The 27,612-nt window shown below is 40.5% G+C and overlaps 1 protein-coding gene across 1 annotated transcript in view; it reads left to right on the top strand.

The window, feature by feature from the left end:
• Positions 1–27,612, top strand: part of LOC104606179 (protein pleiotropic regulatory locus 1) — a 49,092-nt gene that overhangs the window by 15,149 nt on the left and 6,331 nt on the right. The window contains exons 8-11 of the mRNA XM_010271262.3: positions 19,782–19,845; positions 19,966–20,051; positions 20,157–20,258; positions 20,451–20,534. Coding sequence (XP_010269564.1) covers positions 19,782–19,845; positions 19,966–20,051; positions 20,157–20,258; positions 20,451–20,534 — 336 coding nt within the window. The remainder of the gene's footprint in view (positions 1–19,781; positions 19,846–19,965; positions 20,052–20,156; positions 20,259–20,450; positions 20,535–27,612) is intronic.

Genomic DNA, 27,612 nt, shown 5'->3' with positions numbered 1-27,612 from the left:
TGTTTCATGGAAGCATTAATACCTTTGATTTACTTCAAAGGAAGAGACCAAACTGGTGTTTGTCCCCCAACTGGTGTGTTCTTTGCAAGTTGAATGGTGAGACTGCGATTCATTTTCTTATCTCTTGTCCATTTATTAGCTTTCTTTGGGATTGGTTTACTTCTCTCTTTGGATGCAGGTGGTCTTCTCCTGATAGGTTGGAGGGTTTATTTACCCCTACTAGCATTAGCTGTACAAAAAAGAGGGGTAGGACCTTGTGGAGATGCACTAGAGCAGCACTAATTTGGACTGTGTGGGAGGAAAGAAATGCAAGAATTTTTGAAGAGAAGGAATGAAGCAAGGAAGCTTTGGTTGAAACTATAACATTGAGGGTAGCTCATTGGGCAAAAAGTTTGAAGCTGTTTTCGGATTTCAAGATTGAAGATTTCTTCAGAGCTTGGGGTACCATCGCTGCATCCCCAACTACAAGACAAATATCTATTGAGGTTTGGTCTCCTCCAATAAATGGTTGGAAGAAACTGAATTTTGATGGGAGTTGTTTGGGTAACCCAGGGCCCTCAGGTATTGGGGGAGTCATTAGGGATGAAGAGGGGAACATAACTGCTTTATACTCTGGCCCTGTGGAGCAGGGTGATGTGGCAAGATCAGAGTTTTTGGCTGCAGTTTTTGGGGTTGAGAAGGCAAAAGAGCTGGGTATTAGAAGGCTGATTATTGAGGGAGATTCTAAAACTGTGATTAAGTGGCTGGTTAAAGGGGAAGGGGTGGCATGGCATTTGAGGAATGAATTCAGAAAACTCAAATGGCTGTCACAGGGCATGTTAAACCAAGTGAAATGGGTGAGGAGAACTGCTAATAGATTGGCAGATAGCTTAGCCAAGCAAGGGGTACATAGAACACATATGTTTGGGCTCAAATGTAGTACTGAATTGGGACAGTTTCTATAGCTGGTTCCTTTCACAACTTCTTGTTGTAATCATGTTTCTCACGTAATTAATGAATTTTTTTCTGTGTTGCTGATAAAAAAATAATAAAAAAGTTTCTGTTAATGATCGAAAAAAAATTGCTAGGGGGAGAAGAATGGGAACACAATTTGACAAAAAAAAGAAGAGAAAATACACCATAAGGTACAAAACCCCAAATTCTAACATCATTTCTAGAAATGAGCAAGAAGACATATCTAAAGAGAAAGATCATATCAATGATCTCATATTTATGATTAAACAAGTGTCTTCCAAATAGGGGTGGAAACGAATCAAGCATTTCACGAGCTATTCGAGCTCAGCTTGTGAAAAGCTCGATTCGGCTCAGTTTAACCAAGCTTCGAGCTGAACTCGAGCCAATATATAGGCTTGTTTGCTAATCAAGCCAAACTTGAGCCCAATAAAGCTCAGCTCGTGAGGCTCACGAGCCTAATTCAGCCTAATATATTAAGAAATAATTTATATGTATAATAATATTTTTTGCTTTTTATGTATATTAATAAATATTATATATATAATGTTTTTATTTTTTTATATGTATGATAATAAATAATTTTTTATTTTTACAAGAAGCTTGGCTCACAATCAAGCTCGAACGCACGGGATTTTGAGCCAAGCCGAATTCGAGCTCAAGCGTGAGCCTAACATTATTTTGGCGAGCCGAGCTTGAATAGCTAGATATTCAGCTCAGCTAGACTCGAACCCACCCCTACTTTTGAAACCAAAGCTCCCAAAACCTTCCAAGTATGAAAGCTATCCAAATGTGTCTCCTAACATTAGGATATGAAACCACTTTACTTTATGCCCCCAATTTGGTATACAATGACACCCTTCTTTTTATATTATTTATTTTGATAGATCTCAATGACACCCTTCTTGTGATGCTTGACTTTTGTCCAAGACTAGTTTCTTTCTCTTCCCATGGGGAGAGGTATGATTTTGTGGGGATACACAAATTTTGCCATTCTGTGGAGTATCTGAGAGGAGCAGGGTTTCAGGTATTCACTAACAGGGTATATATGTTTAGGATCATTATTAGATCCCCAACAAGAATGAGTTTAGAGATGTGAAATTTTCAGACCATTCACAACAGTATCAACACACTTGGACCATCCCCTTCGGGGCCCAATGGGTGTTTGCTAATAGAACCTTCAAGAGCTCAAGTAGATAGAGATCATGTGGGTTTCTTTAGGCTTACTAGAGTAAGGATTCTAGTAGAGCAAAGCTACTATCCCTACTACAATGAATTAATATTACCTGTGAACTTCAAGTGCATTGAGATAGAAGGAAATTCCTTAGTTATCATAGGGTGGATATGGACTTCCTCCAAAGACCTTACCATACCATAATACCAATGATTCAAGCATGCCTAGGTGCACAGGCGAGGCACATTTTAGGGTAGGTGCCTCGCCCAGGTCCTAGGCACATCCCTTTCAAAAGGCGCACTAAGCGTGTGCCTTTTGAAAATTTGAAGCTTTTTTGGTTTTTTTGTGTCTAGCGGCTGGGCCGGGGGCTCCGCCCCTAGACCTCCGTGCAACACCCCTCGAGGCAAGCCCAAACAAGTCCACGTTAGGTCTTAAAGTCTTAGTTCTCACACAAAAATAATGATTTTATAGTTTTAATTGCTTTTTAAGAAGATATTTTATTAGGATGAATGAATGAACATTACCAAATAGGGGATTCTTGAAGCTCCAGTTGGGCTTGCCTCGAGGGGCATGGCACAAAGGCAACTTGTAGAATCAGGAATTTAATATGTTTTACATCACATTAGCTACCTGAAGTAATGCAATTGAGAAAAAAAGAGATTGTGGGTTTTATATGCTTGAAAATGTTTTGTATATTTTATTTTATTTTTAAATTCTCATTTGAATTATGCTTTATATGTTATATTTATGTATTTTAATTTTAGATAATAGGTTTTTTATAACATTAATTTTAAAATTTAAGTTTATATTTTATTAATATTATGTTTAATATTTTTTTTAATTTTTTGTGCCTTGCTTAAAAAGGCACATGTCTCACCTTGCGCCTTGCACCTCAGGCGCAAATTGACCCCTACGACTTTTTTGTGCCTTGCGCTTTTAAAACACTGCATAATACCAAAAGGGCTAAAGCAATGGCAGCCAAAATGAACACCTTGCTAAAATAGACTCTAAGGTCAGTGAAGTCCCTTGTAGTCTTTCCAAGGGTGGAGTGCAAAGGAGTAATTTGTATTAGGAACTTGCCCCTGCCACCCAATCCTCCCCCCCCAACACGGACACATAAATTTTTTAAAAAAAAAAGAGGAAACAAACAACCCATCCATCCCTAGCAATAGATTGTTCTCTTCAAGCTGTATGCATGCATTTTCTCGTCTTATGGCAGCTTTCTACTCTTTTCCATTGACCTCTAGAGAGAGGACACTTGTATTCTATTCTTCTTGATTTTAATGAAAATTTTGCCAACAGATCATCACCAGAAAAAAGAGACCCAATTGTCACCATTGGATGGATTCTACAATATAGTTCCATGCAGATCTATGATACCCAGATACAGCAATGAACAAGACAAGGTGCTGGAGAAAATATATAGTAAATTGAAGTATCCAAAGTGATACGGAACCCATGCAAAAGTATCCGGATATATAGTTGGAGACATCTCATAACATTAGAGAGAAATGTTTTATACTTTTATATTTCCAGGTCAAACATCTTATTCAAGATCCTGAGATTGATCAATTCCATGGACAAATAATCTTGCTAGGGAAAATATCCTAGAGTAGTGTTGTAGAGTGGGAAAGTTCAACTGTGTGGCTCTTGAGTTCCTTTTTCTTTTGTTTTATCCATTATGTGTTGGTTTCAGCCTCTCAGACTTGTGGTGGCATAAACCAAACCTTCTTTCTTAAGCAGGTTCACTATTAGCAATCACAAAAAAAAAAAAAAATCAATGATCAAAATGACCATTCCTTTTCGTTTAGTGGAAACAAAGTCACAACACAAATTAAAAGAGAGAAAAGATGGTAGATAAACAGGATTCACATAGCTGACCCCATATAGATGGGATAAGGCTTAGATGATGATGATGACGACTTTGTGTGCACACACTTGTATGTTTAGGACCCAGTCTACCAGAAAGAAATGACCATGGAGATAGATGGACCTCTAATCAGGATTAGATTGCAACTAAGCAATTAAGAAATAATGAAATTGTGGAGAATGTTGATGTATATTATTATTATAGTCCTGTTGTATTGTATCATATTTTTGTCCTTTTATTCTTTTTCCTTTTCAGCCCTATAAGGGCTTTTCTTGCAATTGTAAATATATAATATAAAGGGCTCTTTGGGGGTGGAGGTCGAACTATTTTGGACACCCCTTTAGCTTTGTTCTGTTCTCTCTTTGACTAGTACAACTGAGAAGACTGTCATGGTATCAGAGCAGGCCTTATTCTCCAGCTTGTGATTGAAGATTTTATTCCAGTTTGAAGGGCTCTATGTGAACTTTCAGACTTGTTCTAGAGTTCCTCATTGAGGGACTTTTTGGAGACTGCTTCAATCGGCATAAACTAAACCCTATTATTCTGGAAAATTGCAAGTCAGATTGGGTTTTTCCTGTTCTTCTTTAATTGGCTGTTCCAATCAGATTGGTCTTCCAGATTTTGCATCGCCCTAGGGTTCAGCACCCTTCTTCTTAGTCAGGTTGGTACTCCATTCAGTTTTGAAAGGTTCTGATCCCTTTACATAGTTCAAAAGGCCTGAAAGTTTCTTTTTTCTAGACCGTCACTATTAGAATATGCTGTGTTTGGCTTGACTCTAGAAAAATCTCTTGAAGACCTGCTGCTTTCTTTGGTCGTGCTGAGATATTCTTGCTACTGTTTTGATTGAAATTGCTTTAGAACTGCTTGTTTGTTTCATTTCTGGGCTTCGGATTCAGTCTGCTATGTGTGTCTTTGTAGGTTGTAGTTCTGACTACATGAGATTTTCGTGTTATGATCTATCTGTCTATCGTATCCATATCTTTTGTAATGTTGTTTTTCTTGATCTATCTTTCATTGTTGGGGTTGCTAGATTACTTGCTCCATCAGTTTCTATCTTGTATGACTTTGATTCACAAGATACCTCCTCTTCAGCAACTGTGAAAGATCTTGTCTTCTCTTGCAAGCGGTTGTCTGCTCCAATTACTGCGGTTGCAACCCTCCTTCCTGCAGGTTCAGATCATCCCACTACTATGTCCGTAAGTGATATTCCTCATGTTTCTGTTCCTCTTTGTCATTCTACTCGCATTTCTAGACCCCCTGACCGCTATGGCTTCCCTTCGAACCATAGCTCCTTGTCTGTTATCTTATCCTTTACAAATATTCCTTGTACCTACCAGCAAGCCAGTAGCAGCCCTCACTAGAAAGAAGCTATGGATGCAAAGATTCATGCTTTGCATGAGAATGACGCTTGAGATCTTGTACCAACACCCTCTAGTGCCTCTATTATTAGGAGTACATGGGTCTACAATTTGATGGCTCACTAGACCGATACAAAGCTAGTTTTGTTGCCCAAAGGTATAAGCAGGAATATGGTATTGATTATGAAGAGACATTTGCCCCAGTTGCCAAGATTACTACAATTTGTATTCTTTTAGCTTTGTTAATTGCACATTCTTGGTCCATTTATCAGTTAGATATGAAGAATGGTTTCCTTTATAATCAATTAAAGGAGACAATGTATATGAAACCTCCTCATGGGTACTATAGTGATCCCTTTCTTGTCGGCAGACTGAAGAAGTCTCTATATGGTCTAAAACAAGCTCCCCAAGCCTAATTTGAGAACTTTTTTTTTATCAATAACACTTTCATTAATTCATCAATAGAAGATTTACAATAGGAAGACAAACACGCTTATCTTCCAAGAGCAACAAAGAACCTCAAGAAAAGGAAAAAAAAGAAAGAGAAAAGAAAGAAAACACACTAAAGTTACAACTTGGCCCCAAAAAGTGAATCCCTTTCTGCCCCTTGTTTAGCTAAACCGTCAGCTAGGGAATTAGCCGATCTTTTAACCCAACGTATCTTAACTTCCATCTCCCGCACCAGCCACTTGAATTTTCTCCTCTCATTATTGTACTTCCATAAGCCATTGTGATCTTTAATCAGCCACCCTATCACCACCTCTGAATCCCCTTCAATTAAGAGTTTCCTGATGTTCAACTCCTTAGCTTTTTGGACTCCTTCCATAACTGCAAAGATCTCAGCTCTAAGGGAGTCACCCACTCCAATTGGGCTTGAGAACATGGCAGAAATGACCCCATTTTCATCCCTAAAAACACCCCCAATCCTCGATTGTCCCGGATTTCCCCTGCTACACCCATCAAAGTTTAGTTTCACGAATCCACTAGGTGGAGGGGTCCAAGCCACACTCATTACTGACTTAGTTTGTGTGCAACTTGCAATTTCACCCCACTTCCTCAACATGTCATCCACAGTGTAATCTGTGAAAAGCTCCAAAGATTTCAGCCACTGTACCGCCCTAATATGAATGATAGCCCTCAGGTCTGCTTCTCCTCTCTGAGCTTCTGAGAATATCCTGGAGTTTCTTTCTTCCCAAAGTGTCCAACATACTGCAGCCCTTAGTCCTCTCCACATTGTCCTTCCCCTTTTTATCCGCCACCTGAAAAAAGAAGGGAAAAAAAGGCCTTGCAAGTCTGATGGGGGGTTCCAACTACAACCAAATAGGGACAAAGCCCATTTCCAAATTGACCTCGCAAAATGGCAAGACAACAGTAGGTGAAAACCAGTCTCCCCATCCGCTTTACAAAGAACACACCACTGAGGTGACAAACAAGTATTGGGTCTCTTCTTTTGGAGTAAATCACCAGTGTTGATTCTTTCTAGATAGGCTTCCCAACAAAAACTACCAACCCTAGGAGGTATTGCTCTGCACCAAACCTCATCGATAGGAAAAGGAGGGAAGGTAGGACTGGTGGACTGACTTAAGACTTTGAAGAAAGAAGCACAAGTAAAAATTCCATTGGGAGAAGGTGTCCAAATTCTAGAATCCGCCCTAGTGGGGTCTAAGACAACGTTATCAAGAATTGCAATAAGGCTGAAAATAATGTCAAAGTCTGAGTCCCTCAAATCCCTTCTTAGACCCAAGTTCCACCCAATCCCAGAAATGGAAGAGGACGGGGTGGTAAAAGACGAGATTGGCTCATTTTTCAAATCAGAAAGAGCAAACAAAGGAAACAGATCCTTTAGAGGGGCACTCCCCACCCAAGTTTGTTCCCAAAATTTTATGGAGTTACCGGAATTCAAATCATACATGATATTAGGAGAGAAAACTGGTAGTAGGTCATGAATGGCTTTCCAAGGAGAATTGCTTGTGGTCCTAGCTCTGATTCCAGCGTCCCATTCATTATGCTCCAGCCCATGAATACTTGCCACTATTCTAGCCCAAAGCTTCTCCTTCTCCAAGGGGAATCTCCACAACCACTTTCCCAACAGAGTCATATTCCTTCTCCTAATATTCCCAAGCCCCAAGCCACCACATGTCTTACTCCTACAAACTATCTCCTAGCTCACTCTATGATCCTTCTTTTCCTCTCCCGGTTCCCACAGGAAATCTCTCATTAACTTCTCCAATCTATTAGCAACCTTCACTGGGATTTTAAACACCGATAGGAAAAAGATAGGTAAATTAGCAAGTGTGGCCTTAATAAGAGTAATTCTCCCACCAAGAGAGAGGTAGTTCTTTTTCCATGACACCAGTCTTTTTTCGAACCTTTCCACCACCGGGTTCCAAAAGCTCTCTCTCATGGGATTATCCCCTAAAGGCAACCCTAAGTAGTTCAAAGGCCAACCCGAAACTTCACACCCCAACACTTCAGCACTCTCCCTGATCTCTCCCTCCTCCAAATTCACCCCCACAACACAACTTTTCCCAAGGTTAACTTTCAAGTTGGATATTTGCTCAAACAGTTGTATCACCGACTTCAAATTCCTAATAAAGCTCACATTACTGCCTTCACAAAACATAATCGTGTCGTCAACAAACTGCAAGTGAGTAAGAGGGGTTTCCGCCCTCCCAACTCTCTAGCCTCTAATGAGCCCCCTAGAATCTGCTCTGTGAATCAATTTCCCCAAAACCTCCGCAATTAGAATGAATAAGAAAGGAGAAAGGGGGTCTCCTTGTCTTATACCTCTACTGGCTGGAAAGAAGTCTACCACTGTCCCATTCACTAGCACTGAGTAATGACAATTCTGGACACAACCCATAATCCACTTACACCATCTAGCCCCGAACCCAAATTTAGTCAAAACTTTCCTCAAAAATTCCCAATTCACCAAGTCATAAGCCTTTTCCAAGTCCAACTTACAAACCACTCCCTTCTTCTTATCCCTCTTAAAGTTCTCCACACTCTCATTGGCAATTAAAATCTAATCAGTAATTTGTCTTCCATTCACGAAAGCTCCTTGGTAGTGTGCAATGATATTTGGCAAAACCTTCTTCAGCCTCAAAGACAACACTTTTGCAATGATCTTATACAAGCTATTAACCAAGCCAATTGGCCTAAAATCCTTCGGGTGGGAAGCATCTTTCTTTTTTGGAATTAAGGCTATAAATGTGGAGTTCACACCCGGATTGACAATTCCTCTCCTGTAAAACTCCTCAAATACCTGCAAAAGATCATCTTTCAAAATGTCCCAACAGTCCTGATAAAAAGCCATTGTGAACCCATCCAACCCTGGGGCTTTTGTTCTATCCATAGAAAATACAGCCTCCTTGATCTCTTCTAAACTAAAGCTTCTCTCCAACCTTCTCCTGTTCTCCACCCCTACATCTGGCCAATCCAATCCTTCTACCCACACCCTTCTACACACAGGCCTTCTTAGGATAGATTTGAAGTGCTCCACACAAGCCCCGACAATCTCCTCTTGATGCACTAGCTCAATTCCATCTACTACCAATTTGGAGATCAGGTTCTTCCTTCTCCTGCCTTCTGCTAGAGAGTGGAAAAACCTAGTGTTTCTGTCCCCCTCTTGCACCCATTTACACCGAGATTTTTGCCTCAAACTAATTTCCTCCTTGTGCAGGTAGTCCTCTAACTGTCTTCTTAAATCTCTCCTGAGCTCAATGTCTTCCTCTCCAAGTTCTCCCATTTCTTCTTTAGAGTCAAGGCTTTCAATCTTATCCAACAGATCTCCCTTTCTTTTTTCTATCCTCCCAAACTCCACCAAATTCCACTCCTTGATTTTTGCTTTCAAAAATTGAAGTTTCTTATGGAATTTCATCCCCTCCCATTCCACCAATGGGTTACACTCATACCACCACTCCCTCACTTTGTTGTTAAACCCTGGGTGGAGTAACCACATATTTTCAAATCTAAAGGGGGTAGGACCTCCATGCCTTCTTTCCTCCTTACATAACACTATGGGCCAATGATCGTAGGTCACCCTTGGAAGAGCTCTAGAAGCCAAGGTTCCCCAATGAACTTCCCAATCCAGAGAGAACAGGAATCTATCCAATTTAGAGCAAATGGGTCTAGATTGGAGATTTGACCAAGTAAATGTCTTATGGGCTAGGGGGATCTCTTTAAGCTCAAAGTCATTCACAAAGCTGTTAAACTTCCTCATGCTTTTTGTCACCCTCTAGTTAACCTTATTGGATTCCTCCGAGAATCTAATCACATTGAAGTCCCCACCCATGCACCAGGGCCCATCCCACAACCCTCTAACATCTGCCAATTCCTCCCACAACTCCTTTCTCTTTCTGTAGTCATTCAGTCCGTAAACATTTGTGAGAACCCACGTAAAATCACCCTCATGCTGCTTAAACTTCACGGAAACCGAGAACTTTCCGATCAACTCCTCCAGGCCTTCAACCACATCCCTCTTCCACATTGTCACAATCCCCCCGGATGCATCCCAAGAGGGAGCAGCCACCCAACTGATCCCCCTGGCTTTCCAAACACTCCATGCCCAATTATTATTAAACTTCATTCTCTTAGACTCTTGCAACAGCACAATGTCTGGGTCAAACCGTTTTATTACCTCTTTTATTGTCGCTCTCTTCCTTGCATTCCCAATTCCCCTCACATTCCAACTAAGGATCTTCATTCCACTTCTTATTTAAACCCCTTGCCACCTTCCACTACTTTCCCCCTTTCCTCCTATCTCCTTTTACCCCGAGATTGTTGTCTCCTACATCTCTCTTCAATCTCTCTACTTCACTCAATCTCCTCTTCTTTGTTCTAATCTCCTTTTTCCTCTTCTGTAATCTTTCTTTCAACACATTCAAATCTTCCAACCTACAACCCAACTTCTCTATAAATTGAGCTAGCAAGTCTTCTCTCACCGAGTCCTCCACCCCTACCCTTCCTACAGAAACCCCTCCATCTCTGCCCATCTGCCCGTTCTTCCTCTCCCCTGGTCCCACCTTTGTTCTTTCCTCTCCATCCAACCTCCCTCTCCTATTACTTCCCTCCTTCCCTATTCCTTTCCCTCCATCTCTGCCCTCAAACCTTTCTCCTCTCCACTAGCCCCTCCCCTCTTCCTTCCTCCCCTTCCCTCCTCCAAATCAATTTTCCTTCCACTTCCTTAAACACTTTTTCAATGATTTCCCACACTTTTTCACTCCTAAACCTTCCTTCCCTCACCTTCCCACTTTCCTTCATCCCCTTCTCCCCCTCCTCGGAGAGCCCGCCTTCTAGCACGGCTGCATATTCATGGGCTACAGGACATGGAACAGAAACGGAATCTGGAACCAAAGACACAGGAGACACATTAGTGATGTTGTTGTTGTATATTCATGTTGTTGCTGGAACCAAAGACACAGGAGACACACATGGAACAGCCTAATTTGAGAACTTTCGTGATGTTGTTGTTGCTGGCTATATCCAAAGATCTTCTGATTACTCTCTATTTGTTCACAAAAGATGGCAAGGTATCACAATCCTCCTTCTGTACCTTGATTATATCTTGTTGATTGGGGATGATGAAGAGGGAATTAAAGAATTTAAATCCCTTCTTCAAAGTTCATTTCATATGAAGGATCTAGGTACACTCACCTACTTTCTAGAACTTGAGGTCCAAAGAAGTGATCAAGGATATTTCATCTGTCAACATAAGTATGCCTCTGATTTTATCAAGTTGCCCGGTCTTACTGATAACAAGTTGGTCGATACTCCTTTTAGAACTGAACGTCAAGCTATCAAAGATAGAAAGATCACCTGTTCCTAATGCCACTCTCTATTGACAACTTGTAGGATCTCTCATTTATCTTACAATGACTCGTCCTGACATCTCCCATGTGGTTTAGGTTGTTAGTCAGTTTGTCACTACCCCCCGACAACCTCATTTGACTATTGTTTATCAGATTATTCGATATGTTCATGGTATCTTAGAGACTGCTCTTTTCCTCCTCCTCTCCTAATCAATTGAGGGCATATGTTGATGTTGATTGGGCATGTTGCCTAGACACCAGACATTCTACTATGGGATGGTATGCCTTCATGGGTGATTCCCTCATTTCCTGGAAATACAAGAAACAACAAACAATTTCCAAGTGATCGACAAAGGTAGAATATAGAGCCATGCCATCTGTTTGTAGAGAGATTATTTGGATACAATCTCTTTTTGATTATCTTAGTGTTCATCTTCCTACCCTTATTCCTCTTTATGGTAACAACACTATCAGGATTGCATCGAATCCAGTTTTCACAAGAGGATTAAACATATTGAGGTGGATTGTCACTTTATCAGAGACTTGTTTCTTGCTGGTTCTATCTCTCTTCCTCATGTGGCCTCAGATATGCAGATTCCTGACATTTTCACTAAGAATATGACAAGAGCCAAACATCTATTTCTTATGAACAAACTGATGCTTATGACCTCACATCAATTTGAGGGGGAGTGTGGAGAATGTTGATGTATATTATTATTATTATAGTCCCACTTTTTATCAGTAAAGAAGGATAAATTTTATTAAAGTGAAAAAAAAAGAGATTACAGCCAGCAGGAGAACACAAACACAACAATCGAAAAGAATTACAAAACTGCCCAGAATAGATCTTGTTTGTACAATCCTTGTTTTGCTACAAGTCAGCCATCCCATTTGCAGTCCTAATCCAAGTGAAAGTTGCATTGAGCTCCCTTGCTAAACTTTCAATCTCTTGCAAGGACTGTCTATAAATCTAGAGAGCGTTACCTCTGAAACTGGACCAAGAAATCACCAGTTTTGAATCTCCTTCAACCTCCAAATTTTTAAAATCTGCTTGTTTCGCTAGTTATAATCCCTGCAAAAGAGCATGAAGCTCAGCCTCTATGGAGCCACCTGCCCCTATATGCCCTGAATACATAGCCAAAACTTTGTTTGTTGAATCTCTGAACACACCCCCTATACCTGCCAATCCCGGATTCCCTATGGAACTACCATCAAAGTTCAACTTTAACTTATTAGAAGCAAGGGGTTTCCATTCCATCACCATCTTTTCTTTCTTCTTAGTTGAACATGCCACTTCTTTCCAAGCCCGAGGATATCAGCCACAAAGAAGCTTTGGAACAGCTCAAGTGTTTTTATCCAATGAGCAACTTTTATCTTTACAGCTTCTACCAACTCTTCTTTTGATTTGCATTTGCTATTGAATATTCTTGCATTCTTTTCCTCCCAAATCGTCCATGCCACAGCTGCCCTACTGATTTCCACATTGTTCTTCCCCTCTTTGTCAGATGCCTTAGGAAGTTTGGGTTGAAGAGGCTCACTACATCCTGTGGGGAGCTCCACCTAGCACCTACAAACCAAATAGAGAGCAAATAGACTTCCAAACAAAAAGCGCACAAGGACAGTGGATCAGTAAGTGAGAGAGGGACTCAATCAGAATGATGTACTTTATGAGTTTATTGTAAATGAAGAAAGGTGCATATTTGATTCATGTTCCCTTGGTGTGTTTCTGTGTAATACCCTTAAACTGGACACTTAATGAGACTCGTGTTAGTTTAGAATGTTCACAGCCAGTGGGTCGGTCTGGGGAGACCTATCCTGACAAGGCTGACACTGTGGTGCCACCAAGTCGGTTGGGGTGGCCTGTCTCAGCTGCCAGGGTGAGATCCTAGGCACATACAGTGTAGGATTAATTGAATCTATGAACTGGACCAGATTTCCAGTATTGCCCTGGACCTTGGAGATTGATGGGCAAAACTGGAAAGTTACACCCGACCCCTAGACTCGATTATGATACTGCACTAGGTGTCGGATTGGGCTGTCTTTGATATACCAATTAGTGAGATCCTTAGCAAGGGTCAAAACCTGGGTATGTTGGGACAATCCGAAAATTCATCTGAGTGGGTGATCATAGTGAAAGGATCAACCCCTTTGTCGGACAAAGGTAATGATCGGGGATGCACTCTCATTGATGGAAACCAAGACTGCCAGCAGCCGATTTCAACCGTTGAGATTTGTTTTGCAAAGTATATTTTATATGAGATATAAAAGTATATATATTATGGTTTCTAAAATGTTTGCAAAAGGTTTTAATTCCCGGGATCCATATAAGTGGAGAGTGCAACACCGTTCCTTGCAGCCAAGGGAGAGGTCCTCTCTTGTCGGGCAATGTATGATCATTATGGGCTGAGAGGTTAAGTGTAAGACCATTGAGGATAATACCTGATGGGCTAATCTTGCATCTGCCCAGTGCCTGGGTGTTACAAGGTGGCTTGGCCCAGGGACCACTTAGGGTAAGTGTTGGGCCCATAGAGCCCATTCGATGGGTTTCAGGGGGTACACTGTTTTTAACAGTGTATTCGGCCAGGCCTTGTAACAAAGGCTGGGCCGAACCCATGTGGCTGATGTGTAGATCAATGCTTGGGTCCCACGCCATACAAGGAAGCTCAACTGGGCAGCAGTTAGGAAGGTTAAGTGAGCACATAAGCTTAATGGGCCTAAAGCCCATTTCGAACTGGGCTGTTTATTTAGTTAATAAATGAGCGAATTCTGAAGTGGATCAGTTAATAGGATTGGGCTTAGACTCTATCCACTTAGAGAGTCCAAGATCTAAATGAGATTTAGATCTAGAAACCTCCTAATTAGATTAGGAGATGGTTGATCTGATCTGCAGATAAGATAAGGATTATCCCTTATCACTTAAAGGGACTTCTAACCCAAATATGATTTGGATTAGCAACTCCTAATTTGATTAGGAGCTGATCCTTTTAAGATTATAAAAGAAGAAGGGGGCGGCAGCCTTTAAACACACACAACAGGTTTTCTCTAGTGCTGAAATCAAGAAGAGAGAACTCTGCTCCCTGCGAATACTCTCTTGCCGCCTCCCTGTTCTTGCTGCCCTATTTGCCAGTTCGATCTCCAGTTGTGGGAGAAGTCAAGATTGGATCTTGACATCAGTCCTTTGAGAAAGGATTGAAAGGAAGCTGTGCTCACGTACCATCTTGCTGATTCTTGCGAAGGACAGGGTTCTTGGAGAAGAACACTGCTGATTCTGCTCCACTTGCACTGCGCCATCTTCAGTGGGAGCAGTCTTTGGATCCTTCCTTGGGCGTGAACACCTTCGTTGGGAGATTCTACTTCTCCGTATCAGGTATAATTCTCACCTACTCCTTTTGGTTCAGTTTAAGGTTCAAGAATCATCCTTGAAAATATGATTTTCTAAATAGGGAATATGATTCCTAGTTGAAGGGAGAGAAAAATTTTTGAAATTCGCCCCTTATTCCGCAATCTTTGGGCGTCCATGGGATGGATCTCTCATCCCTTCACTACAAACCAAATAGAGAGCAAATAGACTTCCAAACAAAAAGCACACAAGGACAGTGGATCAGTAAGTGAGAGAGGGATTCACCATTCGCAAAACAAAGGAAGCCTGGAACAGAAGAGTCACCCCACCAAAGGTCTTCCCAAAACAGAACCCTGGAACCACAACCCACATCATATCTAATGAAATTAAGAAAAGTTGGATATACCTCTTGAATTGCTTTCCAAGGAGATTTCAAGGTAGATGTCGGAGCAACCTTTGCATCCCAGCCATTATTCCTTAGCCCATGAATGCTTTCAATAACCTTGTGCCGCAGCCTATTTCTTTCCAATGGAAACCTCCAAAGTCATTTTCCTACCAACGAAGAATTCCTGTGGATTAAATTTCCCAACCCTAAACCTCCTCCCTCTTTGTCTTGCAAACGTGTTCCCACTTTACTAGATGGTCTCTCTTTTCATCCCCAGGCTCCCAGAGAAAGTCCCTCATAAGTTTCTCTAACTCCCTTGCTACCCTCATTAGGACTCTAAAAGTGGACAAGAAATAAACTGGGAGGTTCTCTAATGTTGCTCTAATTAAGGTTATCCTTCCACCAATGGATAAGTAATTTCTCTTCCACAGCCAATTTCTTCGTAAATCTCTCCACCACTGGTTTCCGGAAAACATCTGATCTAGGGTTTCCACCAAGGGTAAACCTAGGAAGGCCATTGTTTGATCTCACACCCTAATATCTCTGCTATCACCCTTAGACTTTCATCATCCAAATTTATCCCTGCTACACAACTCTTTACCCAATTTATCTTCAAAGTGGAGACTGATTCAAAGGAACTAATGACTTCTCGCAGATTTGAAGCAGATTCAAGGTTGCCTTCCTCACAAAATAAAATGGTATCATCAGCCAACTCCAAATGAGTTACAGCAACCTCCAAGCTTCCTACGCTCCAGCCTTTAAACAGATTATTCTGATCTGCCTTCAAAATCGTCCTGCTTAGGACATATGCAATTAATGTGAAAAGAAAAGGAGAAAGGGGGTCCCCTTGCCTCAATCCCCTTTTAGCTGGAAAGTAGTCTCTTGCCACACCATTAATCAGAATCGAATACTGTACAAACCTTAGACAACCCTTCATCCATTTCCTCCACCTCTCCCCTAACCCAACTTTCTCCATGACTTCCAAGAGGAAAGACCAATCCACAAAGTCATAGGCCTTCTCTATGTCCAGCTTACACACCAAACCCTTCCCTTTCCTCCTCTTCTCAACAACACATTCATTGGCCACCAGGATCTGGTCTACAATTTGTCTCCCTTCAACAAAGGCTCCTTGTTGTTGTGAGATTACTGATGGGAACACTTTCTTTAGTCTCCTTGCTAGAACTTTTGCTATGATTTTATAGAGACTACCCACAAGGCTTATAGGTTTGAAATCCTTGGGAACCTTTGCTTCCTTCTTCTTAGGGATTAAAGCAATGAAAGTTGAGTTTATTCATTGGGAGATTTCCCCTTCCAGAAAGGATTCATCGAAAACTTCAAGAAGGTCTCTTTTGATCAACTCCCTACACTCTTGAAAAAAGGCCATGGAGAAACCATCTGGCCTAGGGGCCTTTGACCTATCCATTGAGAAGATTGCCTCTTTTATTTTCTCTAAAGTAAAAACACTCTCCAAAGCTTTTGCCTCAACTTTAGACACCTTATCCCACTAAAGATCTAGAGGCAATGGGCTTCTCTCCCCCTAGTTCAAGTAAATAATCTTAAAATGGTCAACAAAGGTCTTTACTATCACTTCTTCCCTGGTAGTAGATTTGTTCATGGGTCGGGTAGCCCGACGGGCCGGGCCGGGCCGGCCCGATCTAAGTCAAGCTTGGACAAGATTTCAGGCCCATGGGCTCAGGTTCAGGCCTAAAATATCGGGCCCGACTTTTTCTTGGGTCGGGCTCGGGCTTTCTCAAAAAAGCCCGGCCCAAGCCCGAGCCCGACTTTTTTGAGGTCTTTTAGTATAAACAAAACAACTTTTAATTGAATTAAAAAGGAAAAAATCTTTTTTTCCAAATTTCTAACCAGGCTCGGGTTCGGGCACGGGCTTTATATGAGGGTCGGGCTCGGGCTCAAGACCTAGGCCCAATGGTCGGGCCGGGCTCGAGCTCGGGCCTGAACATATTTTGTTAATGTAGAGGCAAAGCCCAACCCAAACCCGGCACGACCCGTGAACAGGTCTACCTGGTAGTCTCTATGCCATCCACCTCCAACCTATCAATCTGGTTTTTCCTTCTTCTTCCACTGGCTAAGGAGTGAAAACATCTTGTATTGCCATCTCCTAGGAGCCATTTGCATCTAGACTTCTGCCTCCACAAAATCTCTTCCTTTCTAAGGATCTCTTCTAAATCACACTTTAGCTTCCACCTTTCCTCTCTCTCTTCGCTACTCAACAATCTAAGAGCTTCTTTTTTATCTAACTCCTCAATTCTTGACAGAATTTTTCCTTTTGACTCCTCCCCCTTCCCAAAGAGGTTCTTGTTCCAATCTGTTTCTACTGTTGCTACAGTAGTCCGAACCAGTAAGGAGAAGAAGAAAGAGAAGGAGAAGAAGAAGAAGAGGAGAAGAAGAAGAAGAGGAGAAGAACTGTCGAACCTGATAGCTAAACCCTATCAGTCGACCTCTTAATAGTGATTAGGCTCTAATTAAATGTACAAGGACTAAACTGCCCCTACTCAAGTATGGGACAGAGAACCTCTAATAAGACTGCCACATAAGCTCATAACTTAACCAAGGTGAGTTGACTAATCTACCCTTATTCGGCTAACTCTAACACTCCCCCTCAAGCTGGAGAATATATGTCATATAATCCCAGCTTATTACATATATAGTTCACTCTCCCTGAGCTTAAGGCTTTTGTAAACAAATCTACCCACTGATCACCTGAGCCTACATGTTCTGTGCTTATCTCTCCAATAAGAACCTTCTCCCTCACAAAGTGGCAATCAATCTCTATGTGCTTTGTTCTCTCATGAAAAACAGGGTTGGATGAGATATGGAGCGCAGCTTGATTGTCACAGTACAACTTCATAGGTTTATCCATGTGGAACCCGATTTCTTGTAGGAGATTCCTTAACCACACTAATTCACATGTAGTGTGTGCCATGGCTCTGTACTCGGCTTTAGCACTGCTTCTAGCCACAACCGTCTGCTTTTTACTCTTCCACGTCACAAGATTTTCTCCAAGAAATGTGCAGTAACCTGTAGTAGATCTTCTATCAGACACAGAGCTCGCCCAATCTGCATCTGTGTACCCAACTACTTCAAGTTTTCCTCCTGGTTTATACAATAGCCCACGGCCCGGAGCTCCCTTCAGATATCTTACAATTCTAAGAACTGCATCCTAGTTTGATATACGAGGGTTCTGCATAAATTGGCTCACCACACTGACTGCAAAGGAGATGTCTGGTCTCGTGATAGTCAAATAGTTCAGCTTCCCCACTAGTCATCTATACCTTCCAGGATCATCAAATATTTCCCCTGTATCACTGCTCAACTTAACATTGGTTCCATAGGAGTCTCAGCCGGTTTTGCACCTAACAGTCCTGTTTCGTCCAATAGATCGAGAACATATTTTCTTTGGCACAGGTTTACACCTTGTCTTGATCTAGCAACTTCTATACCCAAGAAATACTTCAATGTCCCAAGGTCTTTTGTTTGAAAATGATTTTGCAGAAAGACCTTTAGTTTGTCGATCCCCAATTTGTCATTGCCAGTTATGACAATATCATCCACATAGACCACTAATAAAATCTTTCCAGCTTCTGAGTCATAGCTGAACACTGAGTGGTCAACCTGGCATTGTTTCATTCCAAAATTCTTCACTTCACTAAACTTCCCGAACCAAGCACGAGGCGATTGTTTCAACCCATAAATTGCCTTTTTCAGTCTGCACACCTCTTGAGGAGCTTTAGGAGGACTTCTTTCAATGTGGAAAAACAAGGAGCTAGAAGGAATTCCATAGTGATACACCTTTTTTAGTTGCAATTTTCAGAGAGTTGAATCTATGTGTCTGCAATCACTCCTCTCATTGCCAAGAGCCTCCAAGCCGTCTTTGGCCTGCCTCAGCCATTTTTGGGTGCACTATCCATGCCTGCAGGAACCTGATATCCAGTTGAACATCCACCAAAGTTGAGTTCGACCATGCCAGGATAGAAAGGAGTTGAATATAGATGAACACTTGGTTTAGGACATAACAAGTTTAACTCTTTGTCAAGGCATCAATTTTGAAACCCATGTAGTCATAGTAGTTAGCCAGTGATTGATAGCTGTTTTTATTCTGATAATCAGCATTGAACATCCAAGGTGATAGGGAAAAATCCCAAAAGGCCTGGAATTTCTTTCTTGCTTCTGCAGAAATTGGTGAAAAATATAAATCTACATAGTAAGTTATCCTTCTTCTGAAAGGCACCATTTACCCACTCCAGAAGAAACTTAAGATGTTTCCTTGGAACACCAACTGCAAGCCAAGATCCAACAGTTTTGGATAGCAACCATCCACAAAAAATCTTTGATTTTGCCGTGCCAAATTACATTGGAAGGGAGAACTTGCACAGAAGGTGGGTGTTATTTTGAACAAGGGAAAAACTGAAAGGTGAATCTTAATCTGACTGAATGGAAAAGTGATACATAGGGAGAGCTCAAAGTGGCTTTCAAGGGGAAAAGTAATCCAATATATCTAATTGGTGTTTGATCAGTTGACTTACCATATATACAAAAGAGAGACAAAAGAAGTGCCTGTGGCATAGGTGAAGTAGTATATGATAATACTCCTACTGAGATACATCAGACGTGCAGTACATGTACATCAAAATGAAAATGTATTTGCTGGTAATGATAGAATTACCACCATAATGTGCCCAACCATTTATATAGTGTTTATATACTTTTCCATAGGCCAAATTTCACGTCATCCTGAATATTTACTGGCTTGCTCTCTCTCTCTCTCTCTCTCTCTTTTATTTTGGTAATTTGTTGTTTTTCAATAGTGAATGCAATTGGATATCTGTCTTTTCTGAGAGCAGCTTCTGACCCTTATGCCTTTTGGCTGAGAAGATATGGGATGTAGGGAGTGGAAGGCTAAAGCTCACATTAACTGGGCATATTGAACAAATACGCGGTTAGTTTCTTCCTAGTAATTGTATTGGATTAAATTGCAATCACATGACATGGCATATGCTTCTGTAGAGTATGGTATGTAAATCAGTTATAAGAATAGTAAGAATTTATTTGTCTTTAGGCCTTGCTGTGAGCAACCGCCATACTTACATGTTCTCTGCGGGTGACGACAAACAGGTTAAATGTTGGGACCTTGAACAAAACAAGGTTGGAAATTAAATTTTCAGAATGATTTTAAGATTTTCAGTTTTTAGTTATTTATATACATAAATCTGTGAGTATGGTTTCTTGAAATTATTGCTCCTTGTGCAGGTTATACGGTCGTATCATGGGCATCTAAGTGGTGTGTATTGCTTAGCTCTTCATCCCACTATTGACATTTTGCTTACTGGGGGACGTGATTCTGTCTGCCGGGTATGAATATATCTCTGATCATTCACTGTTACCAGTGCATAATATTCCTTTGTATTTCAAGCTAATCATTCATATGAAGCAAGAATGTCTATGGTACATAGCTTGGATTCAAAATTAAGTAAATTGATGAACTGATGAATATAAGCTGAGAAGTTTATTCATATGTTCTAACACAGCTTGAAAAATTTTCAGGTCTGGGATATTCGTACTAAGACGCAGATTCATGCTCTTTCTGGCCATGATAACACAGTTTGCTCAGTTTTTACTCGTCCCACTGTATGTGAATCATTTTACAAATAGACAATAATAACCATATCTAGAATTAGCACAAATTCATCTGCACTTCTCTTTAGATTGCCTCTATCTTGAAGTGCATAGTTTCATCTCAGCGTTCTTGATATTTCAATACTATCTTGATACTGGATGATGCCTTGTGTGTTTGAATTCCTTGTTCTCTTCTAAATATAATTGACCTTTTCAGGTCTTCCCTCCCCCTCTTTTTCTTTTTCTGTATGATTTAAAACTTAAAGCAATAGAAAGGTCACTTCAACTTGTTATATATAAAAATGAAGACTAGGATCTAAAGATCATAACATGAAAATTCACCACTCAAAATTGCAGCCTTTGTGGTTCAATCTAGTGAACGTCTAAATTGAGGGAAAATTTATCATATGCAAAATCAATCATCCTTGAGCTATTACATGTTTTAAGTCTTTTTCTTTGGTTGATAAGATGATATTTCATTAAGTAGAAGGATGGGTCTCCATTTACAAAGAAGCAAGACATTGTCATATACACTTTGCCATGCCATTCCTATTCGACTCTTTTGTTTCTTCTTATGCTTCCATTTGATATTGTGGTTAAACTCTTCTTTCTTCTTCTTATTTGTTCTTGTTGAATTGCTGTTTTATCCTTAGTTCTATGTTTTATTTGTATTATTCTTGTTCTTATTTACTTTAATGTTACAGGGGTATTGTGGTCTTTTCTCTCTTTTTATTGTATATCTCTTATTATAAATAGAATATCTGGTCCCGTTGGCCCACCTTTTTGGCTCCATTTGATCTTCTCTTCTCCCTTCTCTTCTCTTCTTATTCTCTGATCTCTGACAGCATAATATGGTATCAAAGTGGATCTTATTGTGAGGAGGAGCACTCAGTTACTGTTTTTCAGCATCAATCATGTTTTCTGGAGTGGGAATCTCAGGAAGACTCAATCAACTGGAGAGAACTTGATCTGATCTCCCCTTTTTCCTTTTTCTTTTCCTTCTTGGTCACTAGCACCAAGAGAACCCTTTTTGGGTGTGACTGAATGCTGTAGACAGTGGGTTGAAGTGTTTCAGCCCTTCCATGTGGATTGTGTGATCCTGTAACAGTAGATTGGTCTCTGTTCCAGTCCTCCTATGCAGTTGTATGATGCTGTAACAGTGGGGACTCTTCTCCTAAGCCTGGTTTGTGATCGTTGTAACAAGTTGCAGAGGTCTTTTGCTGACATATATTGCGAATAGACTGTCAAAGTCCTTATTCAATCAGTTTTTGGTGATTCTTGAATGGAGGGAAGTTGAAAAACTGAACTCTAGTGTGGGAGAAGTTGAAGTACCAGGGGACCGTACTGTTTGTCTTTCCTTGGGTTCTTTGGCTGGTAGTGTGATATGAATTGTCCTCTTCACGAGATTCAGCAACCTCTAGTATGACTTTCGGACAAGGTGGGCTGGGTGGGTGGCTAGACATGAACTTTCCCATGGCTTTACTCCCTTGGATGGAACTAAGGAACCTAGAATAGTCAAAAGGTATTAAACTCTATGTTACTGCAAAGGGAAAAATAGGGTATATCAGTGGGAAAATTAAGGATCTGAAGTCTGGAAATGCTGAACATGACAAGTGGGACCAAGAGAATAGCATGGTAATGCTGTGGCTTTTAGTATCTATGCTGCCACAGGATAGAAGAAATTTTATGTGGGCTGACACGACTTATGAGATTTGTGAACAAGCAAAATATACTTATTCTGAGCAGTGGCATTACGCAAAGATCTACCAGTTACAAGCTGAATCTGCAACTTGTAAGCAAGGGAAGAGGAGCTTTTTTGTGTATTACTTTGATCTGACTTCAATCTATAAGGAGTTGGACCATTACAAACATATGAACTGGAAATGTGATGAGGATGCCAAAGCCTAGAAATCTTTGGTCTCTCAGCAACGTGTATTTGCTTTTCTGTTGGGGCTGAATCCTACAAATGAGTCTATCAGAATTCAGATATTGGGAAGCAGGACCTCCCTTCAATTCTAGAGGTGTATGCTGTGGTACAGTTGGAAGAAAGCAGAAGAATGTCAAGTAGTCCTTAGGGGGAGTCGATTGCTTTGGTAGTTTGGCTGTTAGGGGAGGTGCAAATTCTGTGAAGAAGAATGATTCTCAAAAGAAAGGTGATGACAAAGATAAGTTGTAGTGTACTCATTGTCAGTGGCCTAGACATGCTAGGGAGAATTGTTAGGATCTTATTGGGAAACCAAAGTGGGCTCAGGAGTTGAACAAGAAGTTAAGGTTAGATCAAAATAAGAAATCTGGGCATAGGGGTGCAAATGGATCATATCATGGTCCGATCCAATCCAATCCAAAGTCCAATCTTTTTTGTTGGATTTGGATATCCCCATTTTGGATTGGATTGGGTAATAGGATCTGATTAAAAATCGGATCGAATTCGGATCACACCCTATTCGATCCAAAAGGATACTATCCGATATGTGTGTGTGTTATATATAACATATATATGTTATTATTTATTTTTTATAAAAACATGTATATATATGATGAAAATAGTTGAAAAAATACTTTTATTTTTTGTTTTCTTTATTCAAACTGTTATATTTTCTTTTTCCTTTTAATATTTTTTAAAAATTAAATAGGATTGGATTAGATTCGGATATCCGACATCCTTATTGGATTCAAATTTGAATCAATGTTTGTGAGATCTTATCAGATCTTCAGATTGAATCAGAACCTACCGTTTATATTATTGGATCGAATTTGGATACGCCCTGATTCAATCCATTTGCATTCCCTATCTGGGGAACCGTATTAGGATTGTCTTATAGGACAAAAGAAGTATACCTCCACAAGTATGGCTTCCTAGGAGGTAGGAGTAGACCAATGGTTCACATGTGAGTACTCCCTAGGGTCGTTTTTCTAGTTTAGATCCCAAGGAAGATTTCATCAATGCCTTTCGTGACCATTTGGAATTGTATGGTAGGGCATTGCGTTAGATGGATTCTGGTCCCACTCCTTTGACTTCCTTTGCATCTACATCTAGTAACATTGCCTCTATTTTCTATATATTTTCCCAATCTTCATAATCTCTTTGGATTATTGATTTTGGAGCCTCCAACTACATGATTGGTAAGCTCGCTTTGTTTCAGTCTTATACCTTTTTGATAGGGAAAAGGTGAGACTAGCTAATGGGTCCTCTTCCATTGTTGGTCAAGGATCTATTTCTCTGCCTTTTGGTTCGCCCCTTTCAAATGTGCTTCATGCTAGGGGTGAGCAAAAAAAAACCAAACCGACTGAAACCGAACCGAAAAATCGGTTAACCGAACTGGTCAATTCGGTGTTTCTAAAAAACCGAAGGTACTAGTTCGGTTTCGGTTAACCAATATAGAAACCTAGCGGTTAACCTAACCAATCGGTATACATATATTTATATATATTTATGTATACTATATGTATTATATATATTTTATATATTATAAATTAATAAATATGCATTATATATAAATATATATTTATAATTTTTTATTATATATTTATAATATATTTTGTAAAAATTAAAAAACTGAAAAATTGGCAAATTGAACCGATGGTTAACCAAACTGGTCAACCGACTAGCTTCGGTTTGGTTTCGGTTACCAGTTTTCCAAAAACCGGTAGTACCGATTCGGTTCCAAAAAAAGCCCCACGGTTCGGTTAACCGAACCGTGAGCACCCCTACTTCATGCTCCTAACTTAGCTATTAATTTGTTTTCTTTTAGTAGCATTGCTCGTTCTTTAAACTCCTCAGTGACTTTTCTCCTTCATTCTTATGTATTTTAGGATTTGGCTTCTAGGAAGGCAAGAAGATGGTTGGTAGAGGGAACTTGGTTGATGGTCTCTACATGTTGGAAATAGAGTTGGTCTTGTGGCTATAGAGTCAATGAGTCAATCCCTTGTAAGTCGAGTCTATTTGTGGCATAACCGTCTTTGTCATGCGTCTTTTGAGTCCTTAAAACTTTTGTTTCTGGAATTATTTAAGTCCATGACCATAGATGAGTTACAATGTTAGACGTAGTGCTTTAAAAGGCATGGGAGGCATATGCCTGGAGGCGTGCCTCCATGCAAGGCACCCCCAAAACAGCCTAAGGCGTATGCTAGAGGCACTGGCACCTCTGAGGTGTACGCCTCAGGTGTAAGAGGCGTACGCCTCATATGCTACACCTGAGGCGTACACCTCGTATGCTTTTTTCATGAGGCGTGCTAAAGGTGTATGCCTCATGTGCCTCATGGACACCTTATATAAAGAGAAAGGGAAGGGAAAGAAAAAGAAAGAGAAAGAGAAAGAGAAAAAGAAAGAAAAGATAAGGAGAAAGAAAGTTGGTTGGAGGCTCTGCCTCCAGACCCCCTTTCAAAATCCAACTAGTGCTATGCATCTTCATTCTTCTTAATATAAAAGATTTTTATTAAAAATAAAGAAAATTGAGATCCTCCTTCCTCTTCTTCCTCCCCATCCCCCTCCTCTTAAGGAGGCTTATGCCTCTTACGCTCTAAACCGCCTCATGCCTCTAGGTAGTGGAACGCCTCGCATCACACCTCCACGTTTTAAAACACTAGTTAAATGTATCAACTAATTAAGCATTGTAGAAGTTCTTTTCCATTGAGAAATAAAAGATCATATTTCCCTTTTCATATTGTGTATTTTGATGTGTGGGGTCTTGTTATTCTACCCTCTTAGACTAGCTACAAATATTTTATCACACTTATCGATGATTACTCCAAATGCACATGGGTTTATCCGATGCGTTTCAGATTGTGAAAGATTTCCAGCGTATGGTTTTTACCTAGTTTCAAATTGAGATACAAATCTTTTAGTCCGATAAAGTAAAAGTATATTTTCATGGAGACCTTACCAAGTTCTTTGTTGCATGTGGACCTCTTCACCAAAGCTCTTGTGCGAAGACACCTTAACAAAATAGTATTGCTGAAATAAAAAATCTTCTTCTTGAAGTTGCTCAGGGTATGTTAGTGTACATGCATGTCCTTATGACCTTAAGTGCTTTTGGGTGGATGTTATGTTATCTGCTGGCTATGTTATTAATCCCATGCCTTCTTGGTTGTTGGAGTATGAGACCCCACACCAACTCCTCTTCCCTAAGGATTAGTTGTTTTCGTTTCCTATATCTGTGTTTGGAGGTTGATATTTTGTTCATGACCTGTCTTCCACAATGGGATTTCCTTTGCAAGGGGACAAAAGGTCCAAGAAAGATTCACCTAGTATGATGGGAGAAAGTTTGTAGGCTAAAAGCTTTCAGGGGGTTTGGGTTTAAGAAGAACAAAACTACTCAACAATGCTCTTTTGGGGTTATGGAGGTTTGGGTTGGATAAGGAAAGGGACTCGGTATGAAAAGAGTGGTGGCAGGAAAGTATGGAGTGGTGAGATTTGGATGGGAAACAAGGGAGGTTTCTAAACTCATATGGGGTACGAGTGTGGAAGGGCATAATGAGCTTTAACCAGGACTTTAGAGGTTTGGTTAGCTTTAATGTAGGAGTTGGGTCTAGAGTGAGATTTTGGGAGGATGATTGGAGTGGGGTTGGGAAATTTTGTGATATTTGCCCAAGGCTGTACAGACTGACTGAACATCATGTCTCTGTGGCCCAATGCTATGAAGTGGTGATAAGGTGGTTTGGAGTCTTCAGTTCAGAAGACCCCTGCGCGACCAAGAGCTGGAGGAATGTGTTCTATTGCTGGATAGGCTGGAGCAGATTCGGATTTCCACTGATTGTGAAGATGGTCTGTGGTGGAAGGAGAGAAGGGATGGAAGATTTACAGTGAAATCTTTCTATTTGAAACTCATCAAGGATAGTGTAACTAATGATCAGGTGCATGGAATTTGGGGCAACTCAATTCCTCCAAGAATTGAAGCCTTTGCATGGTTGGCTGCAATGGATAGCATCCTCACAATAGATCATCTGAAAAGTAGGGGGTTTTGCTTGGTGAGCTACTGCTATATGTGCAAATCAGATGAGGAAACTGTACAGCACTGACTCTTCTCTTGTCACTTAGCAAACTGTATCTGGAGTTACTACTGTTCTCTCTTTGGGAGGCCTATCTTCCAACCATCTTCTTCAGCAGAGGTCTTCTCTTCTTGGCCAAAGTATAGAGGAAGTCTAAGAGCTAAGATTGTCTGGAGCTGTATCCCCTTTGCAGTTTGTTGGTCTTTGTGGGGGTAAAGAAACAGGAGGTTGTTTGAAGGAAAAGAAAGAAGGACTGAAGAGGTCGTGGCTTCAGTTGGCAAACTAGTCACAATCTGGGTCATTACTCTACCAGAATTTGAACAAATCAGATTTTCAGATTTTGCTGATAACTTTTGGGAATTGTTAGAGATTCAAAATTGTAATGTGAATCAGTTAGTCTAAACTGATGTTGGATGTTTGCTTCTTTGTAAGGGGTGTCACCTAGACAACTGATCAGCTTGTATCTTGTTTTTGTTTTAATAAAATTTTATTCTTATTCTTCAAAAAAATAAAAATAAAAACTTGATCCTAAAGCCATCCCCTATGTGTTTGGCTATTCCTCTTCTCAAAAAGGCTATAAGTGTTTTGACCCTATGCCTTGTAAGTAATATGTATACATGGATGTATCCTTTCTTTGAGTTTGAACCCTTTTTTTCTGTTTCTCCTTAGGGGAGAGTGGGGTTGAGGAGAAACTGGTTCAGGTTCAGCCTCCTCCTCTTCCCGATCCTCCCCCCTTTTGTGTCTTCCTCTATCGTCATAAGGGTCAACAAAGTTCAAGAGCCGTGGATCAACCTAAAGCCATGTGATCGATGTCATTGGATTCTCCGGGGGAAGATCCTCCTCAGCCAAGTACTCCCATCCCTATTAATGTTTCTGATCCTATTGATATTGATATCCTTGCTACTAGTGATCTGGACCTTCTTATTGCCCAAAGGAAGGGTATTAGATCTTGTACCACCAATCATCCTAACTCACATTATGTTTCCTATGAAAATGCCTCACCTTTCTTTCGTTCTTTCCTCTCTTCCATTGACAATGTCCCCATCCCCAAAACTATTGAGGCTCTATCTATTCCTGAATGGATAGATGCAATGAAGGAAGA

This window comes from Nelumbo nucifera, chromosome 4, assembly GCF_055504915.1.
Source record: "Nelumbo nucifera cultivar China Antique chromosome 4, China Antique-T2T, whole genome shotgun sequence".
NCBI lineage: Eukaryota > Viridiplantae > Streptophyta > Magnoliopsida > Proteales > Nelumbonaceae > Nelumbo > Nelumbo nucifera.
This window is presented reverse-complemented; position numbering and strand designations above follow the sequence as displayed.